The sequence below is a fragment of the Dipodomys spectabilis genome, unplaced genomic scaffold (genome assembly GCF_019054845.1).
Source record: "Dipodomys spectabilis isolate Male_0828 unplaced genomic scaffold, ASM1905484v1 ptg000125l, whole genome shotgun sequence".
Taxonomy (NCBI): Eukaryota; Metazoa; Chordata; class Mammalia; order Rodentia; family Heteromyidae; genus Dipodomys; species Dipodomys spectabilis.
In genome coordinates, this window is record NW_024870802.1 from 21,598,414 (window position 1) to 21,622,624 (window position 24,211).

The 24,211-nt window shown below is 39.6% G+C and overlaps 1 protein-coding gene and 1 long non-coding RNA gene across 2 annotated transcripts in view; both read left to right on the forward strand.

Annotated features, from left to right (window-relative positions):
- Nucleotides 1–24,211, forward strand: part of LOC122115978 (lysosomal acid lipase/cholesteryl ester hydrolase-like) — a 34,922-nt gene that overhangs the window by 5,105 nt on the left and 5,606 nt on the right. Inside the window, exons 3-5 of the mRNA XM_042689600.1 lie at nt 18,989–19,187; nt 20,354–20,463; nt 21,881–22,017. Of these exons, the coding sequence (XP_042545534.1) occupies nt 18,989–19,187; nt 20,354–20,463; nt 21,881–22,017 (446 nt within the window). The remainder of the gene's footprint in view (nt 1–18,988; nt 19,188–20,353; nt 20,464–21,880; nt 22,018–24,211) is intronic.
- On the forward strand, nt 2,073–11,525 carry LOC122115979. Its single transcript, XR_006148855.1, has 3 exons — nt 2,073–2,303; nt 7,193–7,198; nt 11,515–11,525. It is a non-coding gene; the product is annotated as an uncharacterized LOC122115979 (long non-coding RNA).

Here is a 24,211-nt window from a genome sequence, read left to right on the forward strand (position 1 = left end):
CAGTGAAGAAAATGTACAGAATAACTAATAAAATGGAACAGTATACATTGCCAGCACTGCTACTCCTTTGCTTCAATGGTACAGTGAAGAAGAATGGGTTATATATGCACAAGTGCTATGGTACCCAACAGTAGGTATGCAGTTCCCCAGCCACTAAGTCATCAGCGGGAGGGTAGCATATACAATTTGGATATTCCAGACTAGGGCTGATTCATGTCATGGGTATGTAGAGTTTCATCATGCTGCTTAGAATGGTGCATAATTTGTCTTTTTTTCATGTTCCAATTTTTATTTGATGTTTCAAATGTAAAAAAGAAAAGTCAAGATTCTTAGACAAGTTAGAATGAGACCATCTCAAAATGAGACCATGCAAAATAATTCAGAATGTGTGTACATTTCTCCCCTTGTTTTGCTGCCATATACAGTGAATAGTACAACAGGAAATTGGCTGGCATGTGCTTGCTTGAGAAATCTCATCTCTTTACAACAAGAGCATACGGGGCAGAAGTCAATTTACCTTCCTGTTTATTTTATGAATGATATGGAACTGAGAAATTCAGCGGCCCAGTTTCATCCAACCAACCTACAAATAAGCACAACTGTTGATCTCATCTGCTAACTCTGGAGGACTGAGATAGACTTTGCTATCTTGAACAGATTCATCTACTTAGCCTGAGAATGTCAGCTTTTAATAGAATTTTCCTTGGAGATCTTGAAATCTTTGTGAGCTGCATAGACTAAAGATGTGGTGTTCTAAATAATACTAGAGAAAATCCTGACTCAAGTGGCAGTGTTTATCCAAATTTCTGGCCAAAGAAAACTATACAATATTTATAGACTAACTTTTAGAGATGGTTCACTAATACTGTACATATTTTACATGACAATACACAGTCCGAGAGTTTATAAAATAAGTTCATGCATTATTACCCCTAAGAATATCATGTACAAGATAAATCCCTCCCTAAGTATGTATGACAGCATTTCAGGTTGAAGCAGTCTTATTTACAAAAGCAATCCAGTTTCTCTCTTGTTAGGTATGTAATTTAAAGAAATTTGAGATTAGAGTAAAATCTTAAATCCATTGATAATTGATAGAAAGCATCAATTTGTGGGATTTAAAAGGTCTCCCTTAAAAAAAACAAACCACAAACACCCAGGATATGTAAGCTCTGTACAAAGAAAAATACAAAAATCCTGGATGATCCATTTATTACACTACATAATTCAGAGTGAAACATTATTGGTTAGGTTTTTCTACTTCATTCATTTATTTGACAACACTAGTTTGTGAACTAATGTTTATGTTTAGTGCTGCTGCATTTATGGCACAAGATCTCCTTTTCAAAATGGCACCAATTTTCCTTTAAGGACTATTTTTAGCAGCAATCATATTTAAAGGTGAACAACTTACAGGGAAAATGCTTTAGCTATACCTTTTCTATGTCATACTTGCCAGTTACAGTATTTACAAAAGGCTAACAATGTCTACATAAAAATGGCCTTTCACTCTTCCTCATCCATATCTTAGTCAAAGGCTTTTTCCTTCCCCTTGTTTTTGATCCCATTGGAGAAGAGCATGAGATTCAGTTCAGGGACGTAGGTATTTACATGGGGCACCTGATTTTAAGGGAGTATAAGACAAGTGTAAGATGAAGTAATTCTTAATTTGGGATATTCCATTACCCCTAAAAGTTCTGTGACAGAGAGTACTTAATGACAACCTAGAAGAGAGAGACCCTTGATTTTCAGCCTGTAACAACTGAACGACTGGAAGGCCACTCACTGTGATGCGGTCATCACTGACTGGCATTGAATGTTAGACTCCCAATGGTGTGATTATTGGCAAACATGGAAATTTAACTGAAGAGGTGGCACTAAACTGGAAAGCTGAAAATTCATTTTAAGAACAATTTACATTGAGGGAAATATGCACTGTATAAACGAGGAATTATAAAGAACTGGCAATTAACTGACCATGCTAAATGGATTCCATGAGTAAGTTTTCATGATAGGATATACTTACTACATGCATTTTGCTTAAAAATATTTCCTTAAAACGTTAGAGTTCCATTTCATGTTACACTACTATTGTAGTTCAGTGGAAATAGCTATACTATTAGGTTGGTACTGATATAATACTAGTTGTGAACATCCAGCCAAAGGAGCTGGTTAATTCCTGAAAACAGCAAATCAAAAATCCTTTTTCAGTTACTGGACTATACAGAAATATCTCAAGCCTTAAATTTAGTAATTAAGAATGTGATCTTCTGAAGTTTGGGGATGGATGTTTCTTTATGTCAGTGTAGCGAAGGCAACAATTTAGGGTGGGAAATATACCAATAAGCAAATTGATCTGACAAACCAGACTGATGTCAATGACAAAACTGAAAAAATTCTGTGATAAACAGCCACCAAAGTAACGGGTGGGGCACAGTTAAGGCATCTTAAAAAAAAAAAGTCCCACATGGCTTTGGCTTCTTAAAATATTTTTACACTATTCTGTTTTAAAAGACTTGAAAGCATCTGAAATACATGCAAAATTGTTTGAAATCCCTGCACGGCAAATTCAGTTTGCTTCATTCAGATGTTTTCCAAAGAAAGTGAAGAAGCCTCTTTGACTTTGGATTCTTCCTCTCCCACTTTTAAATTTATGAGACTCTGCACCCCTGCATTGTCCAGCTCTGGGACATGTCATTCATGTAAGCTTATCTTGTGTCAGAGGAACGCTCTTGAAAAATAATTTAATGATTGCCAAAATATAGTTGGTTTTCTATATTTGTGAAGGTTGCATTTGTAGATTTAAGCGACCATAAATTGAAAATAGTTGTAAGTTGAGTGCCTTTGGCTTACACCTCTAATCCTAGCTACTCAGGAGGTAGAGATGTGAGGATTACAGTTTGTAGCCAGGTTGGCCAGGAAAAATTGTAAGACACTTTTTCCAATTAAAAAAATAAAAGCAGAATTGGACATATAAGTCAAGTAGTAGTAGAGTTCCAGCAGTGAGCAAAAAAGCCAAATGAGTACAGGACCTCAAGCCCTAGTACTTATTCAGATACACATACACAGACACACACAGACACAGACACTTTTATCTTAATAGTATTTCTTGAACAATACAGTATAATTAACATTTAAAATATTAACATTTAGGGGTTGGGAAGTTGGCTTAGTGGTAGTGTGCTTGCCTGGCATGCATGAGGTCCTGGGTTCGATTCCTCAACAACACATAAGTAGGAAAAGCCACAAATGGCACTGTGACTCAAGTGGTAGAGTGTTAGCCTTGAGCTGAAGAACTGAGGGACAGCATCCAAGCCCAGAGTTCAGCTACCTCTACCAACAACAACAAATGAAGAAGAAGAAGAAGAAGAAGAGGAGGAGGAGGAGGAGGAGGAGGAGGAGGAGGAGGAGGAGGAGGAGGAGGAGGAGGAGGAGGAGGAGGAGGGGGAGGGGGAGGAGGAGGAGGAGGGGGAGGAGGAGGAGGAGGAGAAGGAGGAGGAGAAAAGAAAAGAACATTTGCAGTGCATTAGTCGTAAGTTGATTGGAATGGATTTAAAGTATTGGGAATATGTGCACAAGTTTTATACACATAAAACTATGATTTTTAAAATAAAGATTGGCGCATTTATGGGTTTTGTTATCTACCTTGATTTTCCTGGACCAATATCCTGTGGATATCAAGTAAGTGCTATAGATATAAAAACACAGCAGTATTAAAATTTGTCAGTTCAATTATAATCTCCTTCCAGCAAATCTTTTTTTTCGATTTTCTTCTTTGTATTTTATACTCCTCATTGCTTGTATTATTTTGCACTGCTACAGTATAGGGTAGTCTACAATTTTGAAGTATACTTTTCAAAAAAAAGTTATGGTCTTAGATTTTTGCATAGTCCCTGTCATTGTTGATGGAGATTTATTATGCCAAATGGATTGCATTTTAATTTTTGACCACCTCACAATTAGCTTATTTCCATTGGTTTACTATATAAAGGATGAGCAGAAGGCACAGTGAGTTCTTGTTTGGTTTGAATGATGTGTCATTTGCTGTGCTTCACACTGCACTATCTTCCTTTTGTTTATATTTTTCCTTAAAAAAACTTTTTTTTGAGAGGGTCTTACTATGTAGCCCAGGCTAACTTTGAACCCTTGATCTTCTGGCCCTAATCTTCTGCTTGATGGTACCACAGACATGCCCAAGCATGCTTGGCTCAGTGATTTCATTCATTCCTCTGAACAATTATTTATGAAACTGAGGCTCAGGTTGTCCAAATAGCAAAGGAATATTAGTAGCTGATGTATATTGCACCCTTCCTGCATTTCAGACAAGTGGTTCAGAACTTCTCAGAGAAAATTCTCACAGATCATTGTTCCGTGTAAGGCACATATTATCATGTTCACTCTGCAGGGCTGATAGACATTTTGAGGATTGTTCAAGGTGTCATGTCAAAACATGGTAAGAACAGAGGTCTGTCTGATTCATGGTCAATGTAATGGTGGTTTTATAGAGATGATGTTTTGTTCCTGCCAGTTTTGTTCTTTGCTATGTCCCCTTTGCAAAAACCCAGTGTTTATTTTTATTAACAAAAGTTAATATATTGCAAAGGTATCTCATTAGGATATTTTCAAAAATTCATTTAGTATTCTTCCCTGTGCTTAGAAAGATGGCTGGCATATAGTTGGTGCGGAATTAGTGTTTGTTTAGTTATTGAATGATCTCAACACTCAAGGGAGCTTGAGCTCATGTTTCTTTCCTTTCTGAGTCTTGTGTTTTCTTCTTCCATTTTCTCTGTCTCAGCTGAGTAGAAAACATGTGTGTGTAGACACATGTTTGAATTTATGTGTGATTTTTTTCTATTTGATTTTTTCCATTTATGTGTTATTTGTGTGTGCCAATACTAGGGCTTTAACTCAGGGCCTAGCACTCTTTTCTAAGTCTTTTTAATTGATGGCAGGCTCACTACCATCTGAGCCAGATCTCCACTGCTGACTTTTTACTAGTTAATTGGAGATAAGAGTCTCAGGGCTTTTTCTGCCTGGGCTGGCTTGATCTTCATGTTAGGTTTAAAAAGAGGACAAAAGGTGAGAAAAAGAGTAGACAAAGAGATGGCTCAACCCCAGCACAGGTTTATTAGGAATAAATCTGCAAGGGTAGGCTCCCAGACAAAACTAGAGATTCACTCCTTCCTCACAATCTGAAGTATTTATAATGTTTCTTGTAGTGGGCTGTTAATTGTCTAAGTCAGGAAGCGGTATCTTTGCGCCCCTCTGCTGTCCCTAGGAAGGACTGTGCCAGTCTCATGTACATAAAGACAACATTGATTCTACTTCTTTCTGCTCTAAGTAAATCCAGTCCCAGAGTTTTGAAGTAGCATGGCTGTGAGGGAATTTTTCTGTGTCTGGAGGCTAGTTATGGAGGTGAACATGTTACCTATTGACGTTTGAAAAGGCTGTTGCAGGAGTTTGATAGTTTGAGAGGCAGTAATGACTACTGTTCCTCTGCCTAGTCCACTTGCAACTCTTGATGCTGCCAGGAGAGGAAGGGCTTATATTGCCCTTTTTGATCTTCTGGCCAAGGATGAGATGAGGGCCATCAAGGGAACAACAATGACTTGATCATCTGAGAAGACTGAGTTAGAGGGAAACATATAAACCACAGTGCCAACACCAGTCCAGTTGGTTAGTTGGCATCTGCAAGATGCCACAGAGAAAGAAGAGACCAGAAGGGTGAAGGCAAATGTAAGTAAAGGTAGACATCTAATTTAGGGTGTTTGTAAGCTGTCTTGAGTGGGTGGTTTTTTATTTAAAAAGATGGAACTTCTAAGTTTTTCATGTACTGTAGCAAGTGAAGCCTGGTGTTGGTGGCTCACACCTGTAATCCTAGCTACTCAGGAGCCTGAGATCTGAGAATCACAGTTCAAAGCCAGCATGGACAGAAAAGTCTGTGAGACTCTTATCTCCAATAAACCACCAGAAACCTGGAAGTGGTACTGTGGCTCAAATGGTAGAGCACTAGGCTTGAGCTGAAGAGCTCAGGGAGAGCACCCAGGCCCAGAGCTCAAGCCTCATCACCAAACCCCCCTCCCCCCCCAAAAAAGAGAGAGAAATTTTGAGTGAAGGAAAGGGAATAGTGTAAGTCCCTGTCCTGTAGGAGTAGACAAGCATGAGCATCAGGTAGCCATACTCAGGAGCCATTAATCTTAACTTACTGGCTCTAGTTATGTTTGAAAGAGCAAGCATGCATTCCAGAAGATGGCAGAGGAGAAGCTGGAGGCTAAACAAGCTCTCATATAGAAAGCAGTTTTAGAGTTCCAGTGAACAGTCCTAAACCAGAATCACACCAAGTGTGCCATCACAGTACAGAGAGTTAGGCCAGAGGGGGAAAATACAGGCAAGGAGATAGATCTGAGCACTTGCCAGCAGCCGTGGCTGCTGCTGTGGTGGGGCGGGTGAGCGGACTCTACTCAACACCAGCAAGAACTGACAAGGAGCAGACATCTTCATCCTGCAGTTCGCAGACCAGAGACAACCCAGGAACCAAGACTCCAGTGTGAGTAGAAGGCTGACATCCTCACTCCTTCTCAGGGAACAGAGGAGGGAAGGCCACCCCTCCCCCCACCCCACTACTGGAGATCTCCATCTTGGATACTGACAAAGGCCCAGCTAAGCAACTAGCTCCAACTCCGGCCTTGGAAGAAAACTAGAGTCCTTTAGCAGGTCACAGGAAAGTAACCTGGCCGGCCAGGCTCAGCTCCACCCAGGGAAAAGTCACCCAGCCTGGGCCACCAGCCCCAGGACTGGCTTTCTACACTAGGTAAACAGAGCCAGAGGCTGCCTCTCCCTAAAGCTGCCTTGACAATCAATTGATTGATAAACCCTGAGAATGGCTCCAGGCTGGGCTCTGTGAGTATCTCACAAGCTAGCCCCTCAGGGAAAAGCTGCTGTTTGCTGAAAGGCCTCAACTCTACCCAGAACCTAGCCTCAGCACAGCATCTCCAAACTAGAGTAAACAGCCATCTCCCTCTTTTGTAATACTCAAAGCAGATCTCCCACCCATTGAACTAGCCTGGGAGGAGGATCACAAAATCCTGGGTAAAGCAGAGCATTTTTCTGCCTGCTCAAACAAACTGACTTAAGAAGTCAATCAAGCCACAGGAAAATCAAACACCACAAGCAGACCAGAGACTCCACCAAGAGACTGGTTAAGGACACAACAGAGATACAGGATCTTCCCATCCCTCCCCAAAAAATCAAAGAACTATTTTTTTTTGTACCTTTCATAAAAAAATTTTTTTTCTAAAACTTTTTTTAATTTTTAATTTTTAAGTTAAAAAAATTGTTTTCTAGTAACTTTTTTTTCCTCTTATAATTTTTATTTTAGGCATATGTGTGTGTTTTTTACTTTTTTATTTCCTTTAAAAATTTTTTTTGATTAGATCTACTGAACTTTTGATCCTTTTTTTTTCTTTCTCTCTCATTCTTTCACCTTTTCTTCTCTTTCGTTCTTCTTTGTGTGACTTTATTGCTGTTCTGTTCATTCTCAGATATACCCGTAATCGATTATTAGACCTTATCCCCCATGTGCACACACAAGCCAGAAATTTATTACTCAATTCAAAACCTCTTAGACTTAAATTCCTTAATAGCAGTTCTACCTCTTTATACCTATATAATATTTTAAGCATTTTCATTTTTAAGTTTTTCACTTCTCCTTTGTATCCCTCCCCTTCTCTCATTCTATTCATGTTCTTCTCTGAACATTTTGTTTTCATTTGCATAATTTTTAAGCTTTGCACTTTTTAATTTTTAATTTTTGCTTTTCTATTTTTTCTTGTCTCTTTTTTCTTTCTCTTTCTTGTTTTTTTCTCTCTCTCTACTTTCATTCTATCCAACCTATTTCCCACTTTGAGATTAGGACTTAGTTAAGTTAACTCTCCCTCTGCCTTTCCACATCCCTCTATTCCTATTTTTACCCACATCTCTACCTAAGCCTAATAATTTCTGGTTTGCCAAATTCTTCTTTGAGGTTTGTAGCCCATTAATATATAGGTGTTTGATGTTGAATAAATATATCTGTTGAACTAGATTGTATATGCAGACTTTTGACTGTGCAAGTACAGACTTTGGTTGATGCTTGCCTTAAAATAATGTTCTAGTACAAAACTGGTGTTGCTTTCATCCCAAATGGGCAGAGTAAGCTGGAAAAACACAAGAAAAATGGCAAGTCCGTGTATCTCAACTCCCACTCATGATAATCAGGGGACAGAACAGATAATGAATAATCCAGAGGAGAGTTCCCAAATAGCTATACAACCACTGCTGGTAAACATGGTAAATGAAAAGATTGAAAACCTGCAAAGGACTCTGTATGAGCATGATAGGGAGAGAGAGAAGGCAAACCAGAGATTAATACAGGAATATCATGAGCATGAGGAAGCTACTCAAAAATTGATACAGGAATTGTGTGAGCAGCTTGAGAACATTCAAAGAGAAAGTCAGGAATGGCGTGAGCAGGCTGAGAGCACTCAAAAAGAACTACAGAAATTGCGTGAATGTGAGGAAGCTAAGCAAAGAGTACTATAGGAATTGAGAGAGCAGGATGAGAATATACAAAGATCACTAAAGGCATTCATGGAATCCATTAACAGAGAGCTGAAGGAAGTCAGGGAGACCACAAAGGGAATGCTGAATGGAACGCAACAGAAGGAATGGGAGTCCAAGGAAACCATAACCAATCAACTAAGTGATTTCAGAATAAACACTGAACACCAAATTAAGGAAGTAAAGAAGTTCATACAAGATCTACAACAAAGCTCCAACAAAGAATTTGAAGCCATCAAAGCTGACCAATTAGAAGGAAAAGAAATAAAAAAAAAAACAAAGTAGAAAGACTTGACAGCAGGTTAGATCATGCAGAAGATCGAATCTCAGGGATTAAAGACAGCCTAGATATTATAGAGAAAGAACATACAACCATCCAAGACAAATCCAAGAAGTATGATAGATCTATTCAACACTTGGAAGACACCTTCAGAAGGCCTAATCTGAGGATAATGGGTGTAGAGGAGCACCTAGAAACAGAAGCTAATGTTCTAGGAAATTTGTTTAACAGGATCCTAGCAGAGAACTTCCCAAACATGCAAAAAGATAGGCCTATTCAGATACAAGAAGCTTTTAGAACTCCAAATAGACCAGACCAGAATAGGACATCCCACCATCACATTATAATCCACACAGGATTCTTGAAGCTGTCAAGGAGAAAAGATCAATCACCTATAAAGGGAAAACAATTAGAATCACCTCAGACTTCTCAGCAGAGACAATCAATGCAATAAGAGCCTGGAATGATGTATGCCATGCCCTAAAGACAAACAACTATCAACCAAGAATACTGTACCCAGCTAAACTTTCCTTCATAACTGAAAGTCAAATAAAAACCTTCCATAGCAAAGAAAAATTGAAACAATATATCTCCACCAAACCAGCCCTACAAAAGATTCTTAAGGATGTCCTATACATAGAAAACCAACAAGACCACAATAAAGGCCAAGAAACCACACCCAAACTGAGAATCCAAGAACCATAGGAAGAACCCAGTTGCTGCAGCCCCCAAGAAAGTGGATAAAATGGTAGGAACTTCCAAATACCACTCAGTCGTATCTCTCAACATTAACGGACTTAACTCTCCAATTAAGCAGCATAGACTGTCTAGTTGGATTAAAAAGAAAGATCCTTCTATCTGCTGCCTTCAGGAGTCACATCTTGCCCATAAAAACAAACACATTTTCAATGTGAAAGGCTGGAAAAAAATCTACCAAGCAAACAGCCCCCATAAACAGGCAGGAGTTGCAATCCTAATATCAGATAAAGTGGACTTCAAATTAAAATTAGTGAGAAGAGATTAAGAAGGTGGCTACATACTAATTAAGGGATCTCTCCTTCAGGAGGATATTACAATTCTAAATATCTGTTTGCCAAACAACGGACCATCCAAATTTATCCAAGAAATACTACTTTCCCTCAAATCCCACATAGATCCAAAGACATTAATTGTTGGGGACTTTAACACACCACTTTCCCCAATATATAGATCAACTCAGCAAAAAGTCAACAGAGAAACCACAGATCTAAACAACTGCATAGATCAACTAGATTTAACAGATCTACCAAATTTTTCACCCAGCAGCATCAGAATACACATTTTTCTCAGCAGCACATGGAACATTTTCTAAAATAGATCACATATTAGGCCACAAAACAAACTTGTCCAAATTCAGAAACATTGCAGTTATACCTTGCATTCTCTCTGACCACAAGGGAATAACATTAGAACTCAACACCAAAAGCCACCAAAGAAAGTCCTGTAACACATGGAGGCTGAACAACACACTGCTGAATCATGAGTGGGTCACGGAAGAGATTAGAAAGGAAATTCAAATGTTCATGCTATTCAACAAAAATGAGCACACAAATTACCAGCTCCTCTGGGACACAGCAAAGGCAGTACTCAGGGGCAAGTTTAAAGCTCTGAGTTCCTACATCAACAAATTGGAGAGATCTGAAACCAAAAAGGTAGTGAGAGATCTGAGCCTCCTTAAAAAAGAGCACCAAGATAATCCCCAATCCAGTAGAGGGAAAGAAATAATTAAAATTAAATCAGAATTAAATGAATTAGAATCCAAAAATACTATAGAAAGAATCAAGAAAGAAAAGAGTTGGTTCTTTGAAAAAATTAACAAAATTGACAGACCCTTAGCAAATCTTATCAGAAAAAGAAGAGAACACACCCAAATAAATAAACTCAGAGATGAGAATGGAAACATCACCACAGAAACAACCAAGATTCAGAATATTATAAGGGAATACTTCTCAAACCTTTATGCTAATAAGTTCGAGAACTTGGCAGAAATGGACCTTTTCCTAGCAAATCTTGACATGCCTAAACTAAACCAAGATGAGTTAAACCATCTTAACAGGCCCATATCAAGCATTGAACTAGAAACAGCAATAAGAGACCTCCCATCTAAGAAAAGCCCAGAACCAGATGGTTTTACAACAGAACTTTACAAGGCCATCAAAGTAGAGCTCACACCAATACTCCCCTAACTCTTTAATGAAATTGAAAGAGAAAGTTCACTACCGAACACATTGTATGAAGCCATCATAACCCTCATCCCAAAACCAGGCAGGGACTCATCAAAGAAAGAGAACTATAGACCCATTTCTTTGATGAACATTGATGCAAAACTTCTCAACAAAATTTTGGCCAATCGACTTCAACAATTCATCCAAAAAATCATACACCACGATCAAACAGGATTCATTTCAAGGATGCAAAGCTGTTTCAATATATGCAAATCAATTAATGTAAGTCATCACATCAATAGGAGCAAGGATAAGAACCACATGGTAACATCAATAGATGCAGAAAAAGCATTTGACAAGATCCAACACCCCTTTATGATGAAGGTTCTGGAAAAAGTAGGTATCCATGGAACATTCCTCAATACAATAAAGGCTGTATATGACAAACCTACAGCCAACATTATACTTAATGGGGAAAAACTAAAGCTATTTACTCTTATCTCAGGAACAAGACAAGGATGTCCACTCTCTCCACTTCTCTTCAATCTAGTATTAGAATGCCTAGCTACAGCAATAAGACAAGATGCAGATATAAAGGGGATCCAAATAGGGAAAGAAGAAATAAAACTCTCTCTTTGCAGACGACATGATCTTTGTTTTAAAGAATCCCATAGATTCCACTCCCAAATTACTCAAGCTGATTTAAAACTTTGGTGAAGTAGCAGGGTATAAAATTAACCCTCAAAAATCAATGGAATTTCTCTATGCCAACAATGAGAAAAGTGTGGCTGAAATTAGGAAAGCAATTCCATTCGTAATAGCCCCACAAAAAATAAAATACCTGGGAATTAACTTAACCAAAGAAGTGAAGTACCTCTATGATGAAAACTTTAAAAACTTGAAAAAGGAAATCAAAACAGAACTTAGAAAGTGGCAAAAATTCCCATGCTCCTGGATTGGAAAGATCAACATTGTGAAACTGGCAATACTTCCAAAGGCTATCTACAAATTCAATGCGATACCTATCAAAATTCCACCCTCATTCTTCAAGGAAATAGAAGAGGCAATCCAAAAATTCATATGGAACAATAAAAGACCCCAAATAGCAAAAACGATCCTCAACAGAAAAAACAGTGCTGGAGGAATATCAATACCAAATTTCAAACTCTACTATAAAGCCCTAGTAATCAGAACAGCTTGGTACTGGCACAAGAACAGACCTCAGGACCAATGGAATAGAATTCAAAACCCAGAAATGAACCTACAGTCTTATAACCATCTAATCTTCGATAAGGGAGCTGAAAAAATAGAATGGAAGAAAGACAGCCTCTTCAGTAAATGGTGCTAGAAAAATGGGTTAACTACTTGTAGAAAACTAAAGCTAAATCCTTATATATCACATATATCACCCTGCACCAGAATCAACTCCAAATGGATCAAAGACCTCGGAGTCAAAGCAGACACTCTGAAAACTTTACAGGATGGAATAGGAGAAAGCCTAGGTCTTGTTGGCACAGGCTGAAATTTTCTTAATAGAGACCCAGAAACACAACAAATCAAAGAAAGGTTGGACAAATGGGATTGCATGAAATTGCAGAGCTTCTGCATGGCAAAGGACATAGCTAGCAAGATCAACAGAAAGCCCACGGATTGGGAGAAGATCTTCAGTAGCTATACAACGGACAAGGGTCTCATATCTAAAATATACCTGGAACTCAAAAAATTAAATACCCCAACAACAAATCTTCAAAGAAACAACTGCCCAAGAAATTAAGTGGGCTAAATACTTAAAGAGAAACTTCTCTGAAGAGGAAAGAGGGATGGCCGATAGACCCCTGAAGAAATGCTCAACCTCCCTAGCCATAAAAGAAATGCAAATTAAAACAACATTGAGATACCACCTCACCCAAGTTAGAATGGCTAAAATCAAGAACTCTAATAACAACAGATGCTCAAGGGGATGAGGACAGAAGGGAACCTTACTGCGTTGTTGGTGGGAGTGTAAACTTGTTCAATCACTTTGGAAAGCTGTATGGTGTTTCCTCAAAAGACTCCACATACAGCTCCCTTATGACCCAGCAATCCCACTTTTGGGTATTTACCCAAATGTTCACAAACAAGACCACACTAAAGCTACCAGCACGACTATGTTTATTGCAGCATTATTTACTATAGCTAATATATGAAGCCAACCCAGATGCCCCTCAGTAAATGAATGGATCAAGAAAATGTGGTATATATACACAATGGAATTCTATGCCTCCATTAGAAAGAATGACATTGCCCTATTTGTTAGGAAATGGAAAGGCCTGGAAAAAATTATATTAAGTGAAGTAAGCCAGGCCCAAAGAAACATAGGTCCCATGGTTTCCCTTATTTGCAATAACTAAAAGGTCAGATAAGGTGATGTTATGGAAATGAACCCTAAGATATGTACTCAAATGTTTTTTTTTTCTTTCTTGTGATTGTTTCTAACACATTTATATGATTATTTCTTTGTTGCTTTGTATGTCCCTCCCCCACCGCATAAACCCTGCTTTCACTGTATTTGATGTTGTTATAATTTGTGGAGGGTAAGGGGAAATCAAATCGTTTAAATAGGGATACAGGTGGACCCATTGCAACAATGAGATGTACAAGTCGTTATGTTGAAACTTTACAAGTTTGGTTTGGTGGGGGGGGTGAATTGTGTGGGGGTTAGGGGGAAGGATAGGAAGAGATGGGAAGGGGAAACAAAGGAGGAGGCTACAATACTTGATAAGAAATGTACTTATTATCTTGCCCATGTAATTGTAACCCCTCTGTATGGTATTTTCACAACAACAACAAAAAAAGAGCAAGCACAGGTGACTCTACTTGCCATCTGACAACATCACCTCTCATTGTCAGGATAAAGTTTGTTTCTGGGGGGGGTTATTTTTATTTTTCTAATTGTTGTGATCAGATATCTCAGTTGGTTTTTATGGCTAGCGAGATATTTATCTATTAGATTTGATCCCATGTGGAGGGGGTAAGTGGCAGTTCAAGTGTGAGCCTGTGCCAGTAAGACACAAAAGTGGCCCAACACTTAAGCAACAGAAATATCAGCCAAGTAAGACTTCCCTAAGCTAAGTTAACCTTATATATACATAACTTCTGATGTTACAGAGAAGGATTAAATCTGCAATGGCAAAAGACTTAAGAGTAGCCATGGTGAAAGTTTAAACAATAACTGATTCAATAATCTAGTCATTTTTGTTGCAGGTAGTATTTTACAACACTAGTTAAGATCAACAGCATTACAGATGTCAGTAAACCTGTTACATGGATGCAAGCCTGTTTGGTGTGGTACCATTAATTCAGAGGGTACCTGCTTGATGTGGTAATGCCTTTTTAGCTTTGTACCTGAAGCAGTTATATGTCGCATCCACCTCGACCAGCAAGGAAGACACGACCCGGGATTCTTCTCAAAGCAGTTTATTCAGGAACCTTGATTATTAGCTTCTCTCTCGCCCCGCACACGCACTCCAGTTATAAGCCTCCTGGATGGCCAATCCCGAGGTGCCACGTGGCATATACCAATAGGGTCGCAAACACGGAAGCAAGCCAGTAGCCAAGCCATAGCCATATAAGGAGTTGTTTTTCACAGAGAGCACTCGCCATCGGGAAGGCGGAAGGTGGAAGCCAGCGCCATCTTTGGCTTGGCCGTGCCATGCGGCCGCGCCATCTTTGGTCGGCTCCCGCAGCTCTCCACAGCTCCCCCTTTTTGTTTTATTAAGTGACAGGTAAGAGTAGAGGTTGGGCCTCTGTCTAAAACATTAATGAGAGGACCTTGCACTGGTCTTCGCCTGAGGGGCGCCTTCCCCAGTGATGACCAGGCCCGTCCGATGCCTTTTTTGCAGAGGTGGGACCTTGGGCATCAACCCACTTGCAACCCAACATGCTTTTCTTGGGCTCACGCCAGGAAGTGATTTCCATGTACAGTGCGTTTGCCCAAGTGCAGTGTGTTTGCCTTACACCCTGTGCTATTCCGTTAACGTGGCAAGCCACACGTGGGGGGACTGTCCGGCCTCAATGGCAGTGAAGGCCTGGACCACCATAGCCATACTCCTGCGCTGCGAGCTCCTAATCCGGCATATGCACCACAGGCACAGCAAGATCACCAATGCCAGGATACCGATAAGGGAGCCTAATCCCGCCCACTCCTTCAAATGATCCACAGCTGTCAAAATCCAGGAGGAAACATCTTGTAATAGGGCATCATTCATCCAGGTGGAGTTTACCGCGACAATGGCCGATCATAGCTGCAACATCAATTGGTCGAATTCTCCCGTCCAGTTGCCTAAAAGATAACTTGACAGTTGTTTAGACAAATTTGCTGCCTGAGTATAGTTATAGTACTGAATAGCAGTAATACAAAGCCCTTCATATTTTTGAATACTTCCCAGCTGAGCCAATTGCCACATAATATCAACCTGTTCCTGCACAAGATCAGTCCTTTGATTTAACAGCATCAGTCCTCCTTTTAATTGTGCAATGGCCACTTGTTGTAAATCCAGAGCTCTGGTTGTAGTAGCCGACAAGTTATTTAAAGTCTGAGCCGTCTGCACAGTATGCGACATGGCGACAGCGGCAGCGGTCGCACCTGCAGCAGCTACAGCTATAGCAGTTACAATGGCCACAGTGATGCCAAAATCTCTCTTATGTCTAAACAAGGTTACAGTTTGAGAAGCATCTACTGGCACAGGCACCCAACGTGGAATGCGTGCAACTATAGCTAACAGATACTGAGAACTCCAGCAGGTAGCATAATAGCAGGTTTCATTAGTGCAAGCACACACATCATCTGAGCATATAGAGATGTTGTTAATTACCAAAAACACAAAAGGGGAAACCACACACACGGGGGTAGGCTGATAGCTGATTACCGTATAATTTTTACTGAAACGACAATTGGCACGCACAGTACGGGCAGTACTAATCAAATTACAAGTCATGTTTGCTATAAAAAAGTGACCCCCTTGCAGCATAACTATAGGTTCAGCCTGCAAGCAACTTCCACTAAGACCACATAACAGCCAATTATTAAAGGGATTAATTCCAGCCCTAAATTGTACACTAGCATCAGACAAGACACTAGGGGAAAAAGAAAAACGCTCAGACTCATCAGCCCAAATAACCTGTAGTGATTGGCAACCTGTCCAAGGCCAAGCCTCCCCCATACGGTCAGGCAAGCAAAAAGGGGCCCATTTAGGTTGTTTTACAGGCCACGGGTCTCTGCTTAACTTTAAACTTTCATAATATCTGCCTAAAACAGTACCAGCAAATCCAGTAGCATTTGTCCAAGCCTCAGTTGATCTCGGATTCCCATACCAATATCTAAAATAAGCGGCCGGAAGTTCTTTTTACGTCCTCATTAAGCACAGGTTGGCTTAGCTTATGTTTTCCCTTTTTTATACGGCTCCTTTTCATCTGTTGAATAAGTGCTCTCACTTCTTCCTCCTCTAACTCGCTGGAACTTTCTCTTTCCGATTTCAGCTCAGACAGATCTGGGTATAGTTGCCCCCTTTTGCCCTGTCTACTGTCTCCCTTTTCACTGATCGCCTTCTCTGACCTCTCCTCCTGTAACTGCTCCAGTGCTGACTGTCCATTTTCTATAACCTCACAGCAGCGCTGGTCCTCCAGGCAGCCCCTTATCAGTTTCCAAATGGTGCGGACTCCTGCCTTTAATGTGCCCTGTTCATAGGCAAAGTCCAAATCCCTCCCTAATTTTTCCCACGAAGCTACTGTAAGGCTCCCGGACACTATGAACCAAGGAGCTACAATGTTGCATTCTTCAAGGAAACTCTGTAAAACACCCTTCTTAAACTTTAGTCTTTTTGAGCGTAGGAGCTCATTCAGGGCCAGAAAAATTGGATGAGACGTCGCGGCGCCTATCTCAGTTATAAAAATTTTATCTTTTTTTACTCCCTTTTTTTATTTTTTATATTTATATTCTTACTTTCACTTTAGGCCTGTATTTCTTCCCGGGTTTCCGCTCTCTCTTTATCTACAGAGAAGAGCCCCGTATTATGCCCGCTTTAATCGCGGATTCCCACTTACCTGGGAACTTACTGGTGTACCACCCTGACTGCCAAGAGTTCTGGATCCCTTGTAGAGTTAGTTTCCCCGTACGGGCCACCACTTGTCGCATCCACCTCGACCAGCAAGGAAGACACGACCCGGGATTCTTCTCAAAGCAGTTTATTCAGGAACCTTGATTATTAGCTTCTCTTTCGCCCCGCACCCGCACTCCGGTTATAAGCCTCCTGGATGGCCAATCCCGAGGTGCCACGTGGCATATACCAATAGGGTCACAAACACGGAAGCAAGCCAGTAGCCAAGCCATAGCCATATAAGGAGTTGTTTTTTACAGAGAGCACTCGCCATCAGGAAGGCGGAAGGTGGAAGCCAGCGCCATCTTTGGCTTGGCCGTGCCATGTGGCCGCGCCATCTTTGGTCGGCTCCCGCAGCTCTCCACAGTTATATACTTGAGAAACAGAAAAACTAGACAGCAACAATTAGCATTACAGTTTTTGATGTTTAGTCAGTTGAATGTGACCATTTAAAGATTCTAGACATGAATAGAAAAGTGATCTCTGCCCTAGTTACTACTTAGGTAGTGTTGTTCTTGGTGTATTTGTGTGTGTGTGTGTGTGTTTGTGTGTATTTGTTCAATTCTTGATAAGGTTAATACTACACAATCAGTTATTTTAATAGAGAATGAGGAACTCATTTTATGTTATTGTGTTAATCTTAAATCTTACAAAAATCTTTAGATAGCATTTAAATTACAGCCAACCTAATCACATAAAAATGTTCATAGATTTTTAACTTTTGCATATATGTTTATATTTTAGGTCTTTTCATTTAGGTAATGGGATTGACCCTAATATGTTGCATTTGCTAGGCAAGTGCTTTTCCTCTATGCTATATCCCAGCCCCTTTTGTATATAATCTTTTTTTGGGGGGAGGGTCCATTCGTGGGGCAGGAACTCTGGGCCTGGGCGCTGTTCCTCAGCTCTTCAGCTCAAGGCTAATGCTCTACCACTTGAGCCACAGTGCCATTTCCGGCTTTTTTCTTTTTGCTTATGTGGAGCTGAGGAATCGAACCCAGGGCCTCAAGCATGCAAGGCAAGCGCTCTACCATTGAGCCACCTTCCCAGCCCCTGTATATATTTTTTATGTCAAGACATATTCATAGACACTTATATTCAATTAACTGACAGAAAGCTGGAAATAGAGCGATGGCTCTAGTAGCAGATCAATAGCCTTAAGCAAAAAAGCTACAGGACAGCAATCAGGCCTTGATTTTGAGTCTCCCCAACCCCCAACACACACACACACACACACACACACACACACACACACACACACACACACACACACACACACATCCAATTTTGGTTCTATCTTGTTAGTACTCTTTAAAATATGTCTATAGTGTTATACAAATGCAAAATACCATTTCAATACTTTTTTTTTTCCAGTTTTGGTACATGAACTCAAGGCCTGGGCTAACTCCCTGAGCATCTTTGGGCTTAGGACTAGTGCTGTAACTTGAGCAACAGTGCCACTTCTAGCTTTTGAGTGGATCATTGGAGATAAGAATCTGACAGGGATTTTTTCTGTCCAGGCTGACTTGTAACTGCAATCCTCAGATCTTCTCCTAAGTAGCTCTGATTTCAGGCATGAGCAACTGATGCTGGGCTCACTCCTATTTAAATTTATTTCAAGTTCTTTGTTTGTTTTGGTTAAACAAACAAAGTTTGTTTTCTTAAACAATTTCTTAAACTGGTTTGTTTTCTTAAACAATTTTGTGCTCATCAAGACATCATGTTTGTTGTGAAATTTATACTTTCTATCCTTAAACATGAATGTTTTTCAGTTCCCAAACCAGTTGTCTATCTTCAGCATGGTTTCATAGCCGATTCCAGTAACTGGGTTACAAACACCGACAACAACAGCCTGGGATTCATGCTTGCTGATGCTGGTTTTGATGTGTGGATGGGGAACAGTAGAGGAAACACGTGGTCTCGGAAACACAAGACTCTCTCAGTTTCTCAGGATGAATTCTGGGCTTTCAGGTACATCATTGCAGTTGATTATGACTTGAATTCATTTCTGTGACACCTAATAAGCAGAAAGATACCCAGGACTTCAGCAGAAGAGTCCTTCCATAAATAACTCTGAAGTTGTAAACCTTACCAGGAATTTAATAATGAGTATTAAGTTAAATTAGAGAAACAATTACATTCATAATGAGATTCAGCTGCGAATTTTGGCATTCCTTGTGGTCTGGGGACTTTGGAGTCAGCTACTCTTCCTCTTCTCCACAAACACATTTCCCAGATGTTCACTTTTCTTCCTTTCAGAAACTCTTTTCTGTTCTTACTTCTGGATCCACCAATCGGTGTCATATGACACTGGATACATTATATAAACCCTGGCATCTGATTATTTATGACATGGACTAATGAACATTTATCTCATAAGGTTTATAGAAGGCTAATAGTAGAAGATACAGGTAAAGAACCTCACAGACCAGAGCCTGGCCTATTGTAAAATATATGAGAACACTTGGCTCATCTGATTGTGATGCTACACACAGCCACACAGCCACACCCCCCCCCCACACACACAAACACACACACACACACACACACACACACACACACACACACACAGACCCCACTTCCACCTACCTGTTTTGGTGCTACAGCTTGATGTTGGAGGTATTAGCAAAGGTCAGAATTCTGGCCATCTCTAGTCTTGACTTCTATTTATACAACCAGAGTTTCTCTGATGACATGAAATCCATGAATAAGAACTTTTACCAAAAGGCATATATCAGAAAATGCTTATTGTCACCTGTTTGTGATAGTGAAAGTCTGGAATTTACCTCAATACATGCCACAGATGAGTATTCTAAATGGGCAATGAGAGTGTGGTGTAGTAACAAAATAAAATGTGACTGAACAACTACATTTTTATGCAGCAACATGGATGAAACCAAGTAGACAAGCAGAGGGTATAGAGAAAGATTAGGGTAATTTTTCTTTCTGAGAGGCGCATATGCAATGGAATCCAAGGATGTTCTGTCATCCTGGGTAAAGTTCAGTTTCCTGAGCTCAGCACTGGCGTATCCAGTTCAGTATGTGACAATAGTTCAAGTTCCAAGCTTAGTGTTTGTGTATTTATGCAACTGTTCAATGAACAAGATCTTGTTTGTTTGTTTGTTTTTGGATTCTAGTTTTGATGAGATGGCAAAATATGATCTCCCAGCTTCCATTGACTACATTCTGAATAAAACTGGCCAAAAGCAGTTGTATTATGTGGGTCATTCTCAAGGCACCACCATCGGTATGTATGCAGTAAAGCCTGGAAGTTGATAGAATGGATATACTATGGAGTTTAGGTGGTTTTTATAAGAGAAACATAAGAAAGCCACAAAGTTCAAATACTGTTCCTTTTTAAAATGTCAAGAAGAAATCATAGAAGGGCAAAAAGATGTTCATATTTGGTTTTATATGGGAATTTAGATATTGTTATAAATTTCTGATTACAGTATATATGGTTCTCTTCAAACTGAAAGAATCAATCTAAGCCACATCCTCTCATGTATTTTTCCTGTTAAACAATATAAGGATGTGAGAAGGTTGAAGAAATACATGTTTTGTAAGGTCAGAGACTTCAAAGTGGAAATAACAGGATAGACTAACTTTTAAAGTTCAGTGGAGGGTTTAGGGATGTGGCCAAGTCATAGATCACTTGTTTAGCTTATACAAAGCTCTGGAATATCCTCAGTACATAAAATTTGAGTAAGTAAGTAAATACATAAATAAATAAGGAGAGAGAAGGGGTGAAAGGAAAGAGGTAAAATTTAAGAAGAATAAAAGTCTGACAGGTTAGACTTTATTTACAGTTTTTAAAATCTATATGTATATTTTATGTTATGCTGATCATACAATGAGCATGTTTTTGCAACATAAAATATAGTAAAGTTTAAAGAAAATACAAACTGTCTATCGTTGTAACAAGCAAATTTCTCTAATGAAAGTCTAAGGACCAGCCTCAGAATTCAATTAATTATCCTCTTTGTGATTAGTGACTAACAATTCTGTCTTCATATCACATGCTTTCTGTACGATACCCTCCTGTGACAACTATGAATGCTTTTAGTCTTACTGATATATTGAGTTAAATTTTCCCATGTTCAGGAAAATGTGACTGGACATCATTCTTCATTTATACTTCCTCTTTAATGGACAGTTTACTTGTGATGCTCCAGTGTTTTCTAAAGTTACATTCTCAGACCAAGTTGCAAGAACTGACCAGAGAGAAAGCTACATGACACTCTAGGGAATTCTAAATGTTTGGAACTGTTTGGATCTGTAAATTAGGGGTGAAGGGAGGGCCAGGGGATTCAAAAGATTTAGAGCAGAGCTCATGAAATGTTATAGACTTACATTTACATTGTTAAAGAATACAGAAAGATTTTGGGGTTTTCTCATTCTTGATTTCATCCTATGCATGTCTGAGTTTAGACTCAATAAAAGCACTTAGCAATGCCTCACATTTTTCCAGTTTGATTAAATTCCATGTTTGCTGCTGACCAGGGCCTCATTTCAGGTGCTCTGCTTCCTCAGGGTGGTATCTCTGCACCCTTCTCTGGCTGTTTCTGGAGGGCCTCACAAGTGATGCTAGATCTCTCCTGTCTTTTCTGAGAAGGAAAGTCCTAGAAGATGGAATTCCTCTTATCTTCCTTTTGTTCCCACAGGTTTTATAGGATTTTCACAGATGCCTGAACTGGCCAAAAAAATCAAAATGTTCTATGCCTTGGCTCCTGTGGTTTCACTGGTTTTCAGTTCCAGTCCTCTAATCAAGTTAAGAATCCTCCCCGAAAGTTTCTTTGAGGTACACGGCTTGCCCCCCTCTTTCTCTTCCTGACAGATTTCCTCTTCAGATTGAAGCACTGCTCCTTGGAGGGAGACTCTGCTGTCCTTCTCTGGGTTTACTCTTAGCAGAACAATGGGTTTCTCTTCTTTCCTTCACCACTATTTGCTATGGCTGGGGGCCTTGGAGGAGTAGCATTTGCGAATACTGAAGCTGTGGGTACTCATAACTAACATGTTAGTCCAGCTCTCTATCCACAACAGAGGAAATATTATTTAAACATGAGCGGTGCTAGCGTTTTATTCAGGGATGTGAGTTCTTGCACAACAGTAGAAGGGAGACGGGAGACAGGATGTGTCCATTTCCACAGGCCCAGCCCTCAGCACAGGATGTTGATATAAAGATGCTGTTTAATTATATTCTCCAACCTGGCCACCAAACACATCAGCCCTCAGCCACTATCTTTGCAGTTCCAAGTTCTATACAAGGAGGATATAGTAGTCAAGAGAAGTTGTTTTAAGTTCTCTGAAAACAGAAGCCCCTTAATTCTTGCATTAGATGCCTTATACATTTATACAAGCATGTACATATTTGAAATCTTTTCCAGGTATTTACATGATCATGCAGCATGTAATGAGCTTTCATTCAATAAGGGACCACATATTGGGTGGCACCCCTGTAAGATCATAATAGAGCTGAATATTTCCTGTCACCTAGTGATTTTGCAGTTCAGCCTATTATACTGGTGATAATGGTATAAACCAACCGACTATATTACCAGTTGTAAATAAAAGTCTACCACATAAAATTATGTATAGTGCATAACACTGGATAATAAGTAACTATCACTGGTTTGTGTATTTATTGTGGTATGCTTATAATCATTATTGAAGGATATATTCCAATTTCTTATAAAAGGAAAGTTTGGACTAAGGGAATATGCTGTTTGCTGGCCAAAATTCCAGTCTCATAGTCACTGTATCAAACAATTGCCCTGTACCACCGAGGTTGCTAAAGGACACTGTAATCATTAAATCTGAGATAGGTGGCACTTGTCCTCTGGAGATCTGCCCATTTATCCTTATATTCCCACTTATATTGGTTTGCTAGACTATGACGACAAATGTGTTTCATATTGTTGGCAATCTTTGGCCATTCCTGTTGGTGGAAGCATCATTCCAATTTCTGTCTTTCTCTTCTCTTGGTGTTTGCCTCTGTTCCTATCTATCTCCATGTCCACATTTCCTCTTTCCTTAAGGACATCTATTTCTACTTGATTCTTCTACAAAGATCCAAGCAAGGCCATTCTAAAATACTGGCAGTTAAGGACTCTATGTCTATTTTTTTAAACAAAGCTATAAATTTAAACCTGCGTTCCTTGCCTACTTGTCCTTCTAGGTAGACATGAGCAAGAGATAGGTTTGATTTGAATATAAAAAGAGATTTTCCCATTTCCTGTTGCCGACTATGTCTTAAGAACGTAATAATTTCTCTGGTAGTGTCTTATCAGTACTGACTTTCTTACCACTGGTTTGGGATACTGTAGACCAGTGTTTGATAATTTTTTTATAAACTGTTGGACAGGTCCCCTGGAGTTTTTTTCTGTAAGAATTGCTTTCTACCCTTGTGCAATAAAAATAGGCAATGAAAACAGATAATGTGGCTGTGCTTCAGTAAAGCTTTTCTTATAAAAGCATGCAACAATGGGAACAGGAGGATGGGGATGAGACTGTGTAATTACTGGGAACAGAGTTTGAGAGTAGGCGGCTGAGAATGTTCTGGAAACGGATAATGGTGATTGTCCCACAACAGTGTGACTACAGTTGCTGCAACTAAACACATAAAAATGATTAAAATGTTACATTTTGCATTACCCATGTTTTATCTTTATGGAACAAAACCCTCTGTGGCATATCTTGGTGTACACGCACGCAGGACTAGGATAGCGCTCACCAGTCCCAGGGCTGACTGTCCAGAAGTCACTACCATTCATCACAGAAAACTAACTGGGGTTTGCCCTGGTACCAAGGGTCCTGGCTCTTGCCCTTTATAAAGTCTGTTCTAAATGTATTTAATTTTCTTTATTTCACTCTTAAAACTGAATTCCATGTCTCTAACATATCTATACTTGTTGTATATACTCACTTGAATATCAGCTAGTCTGTATTTTGCCCCTGAGGCTACTGGGAGGGATATTTGTGTGTCTGTGCTTCTG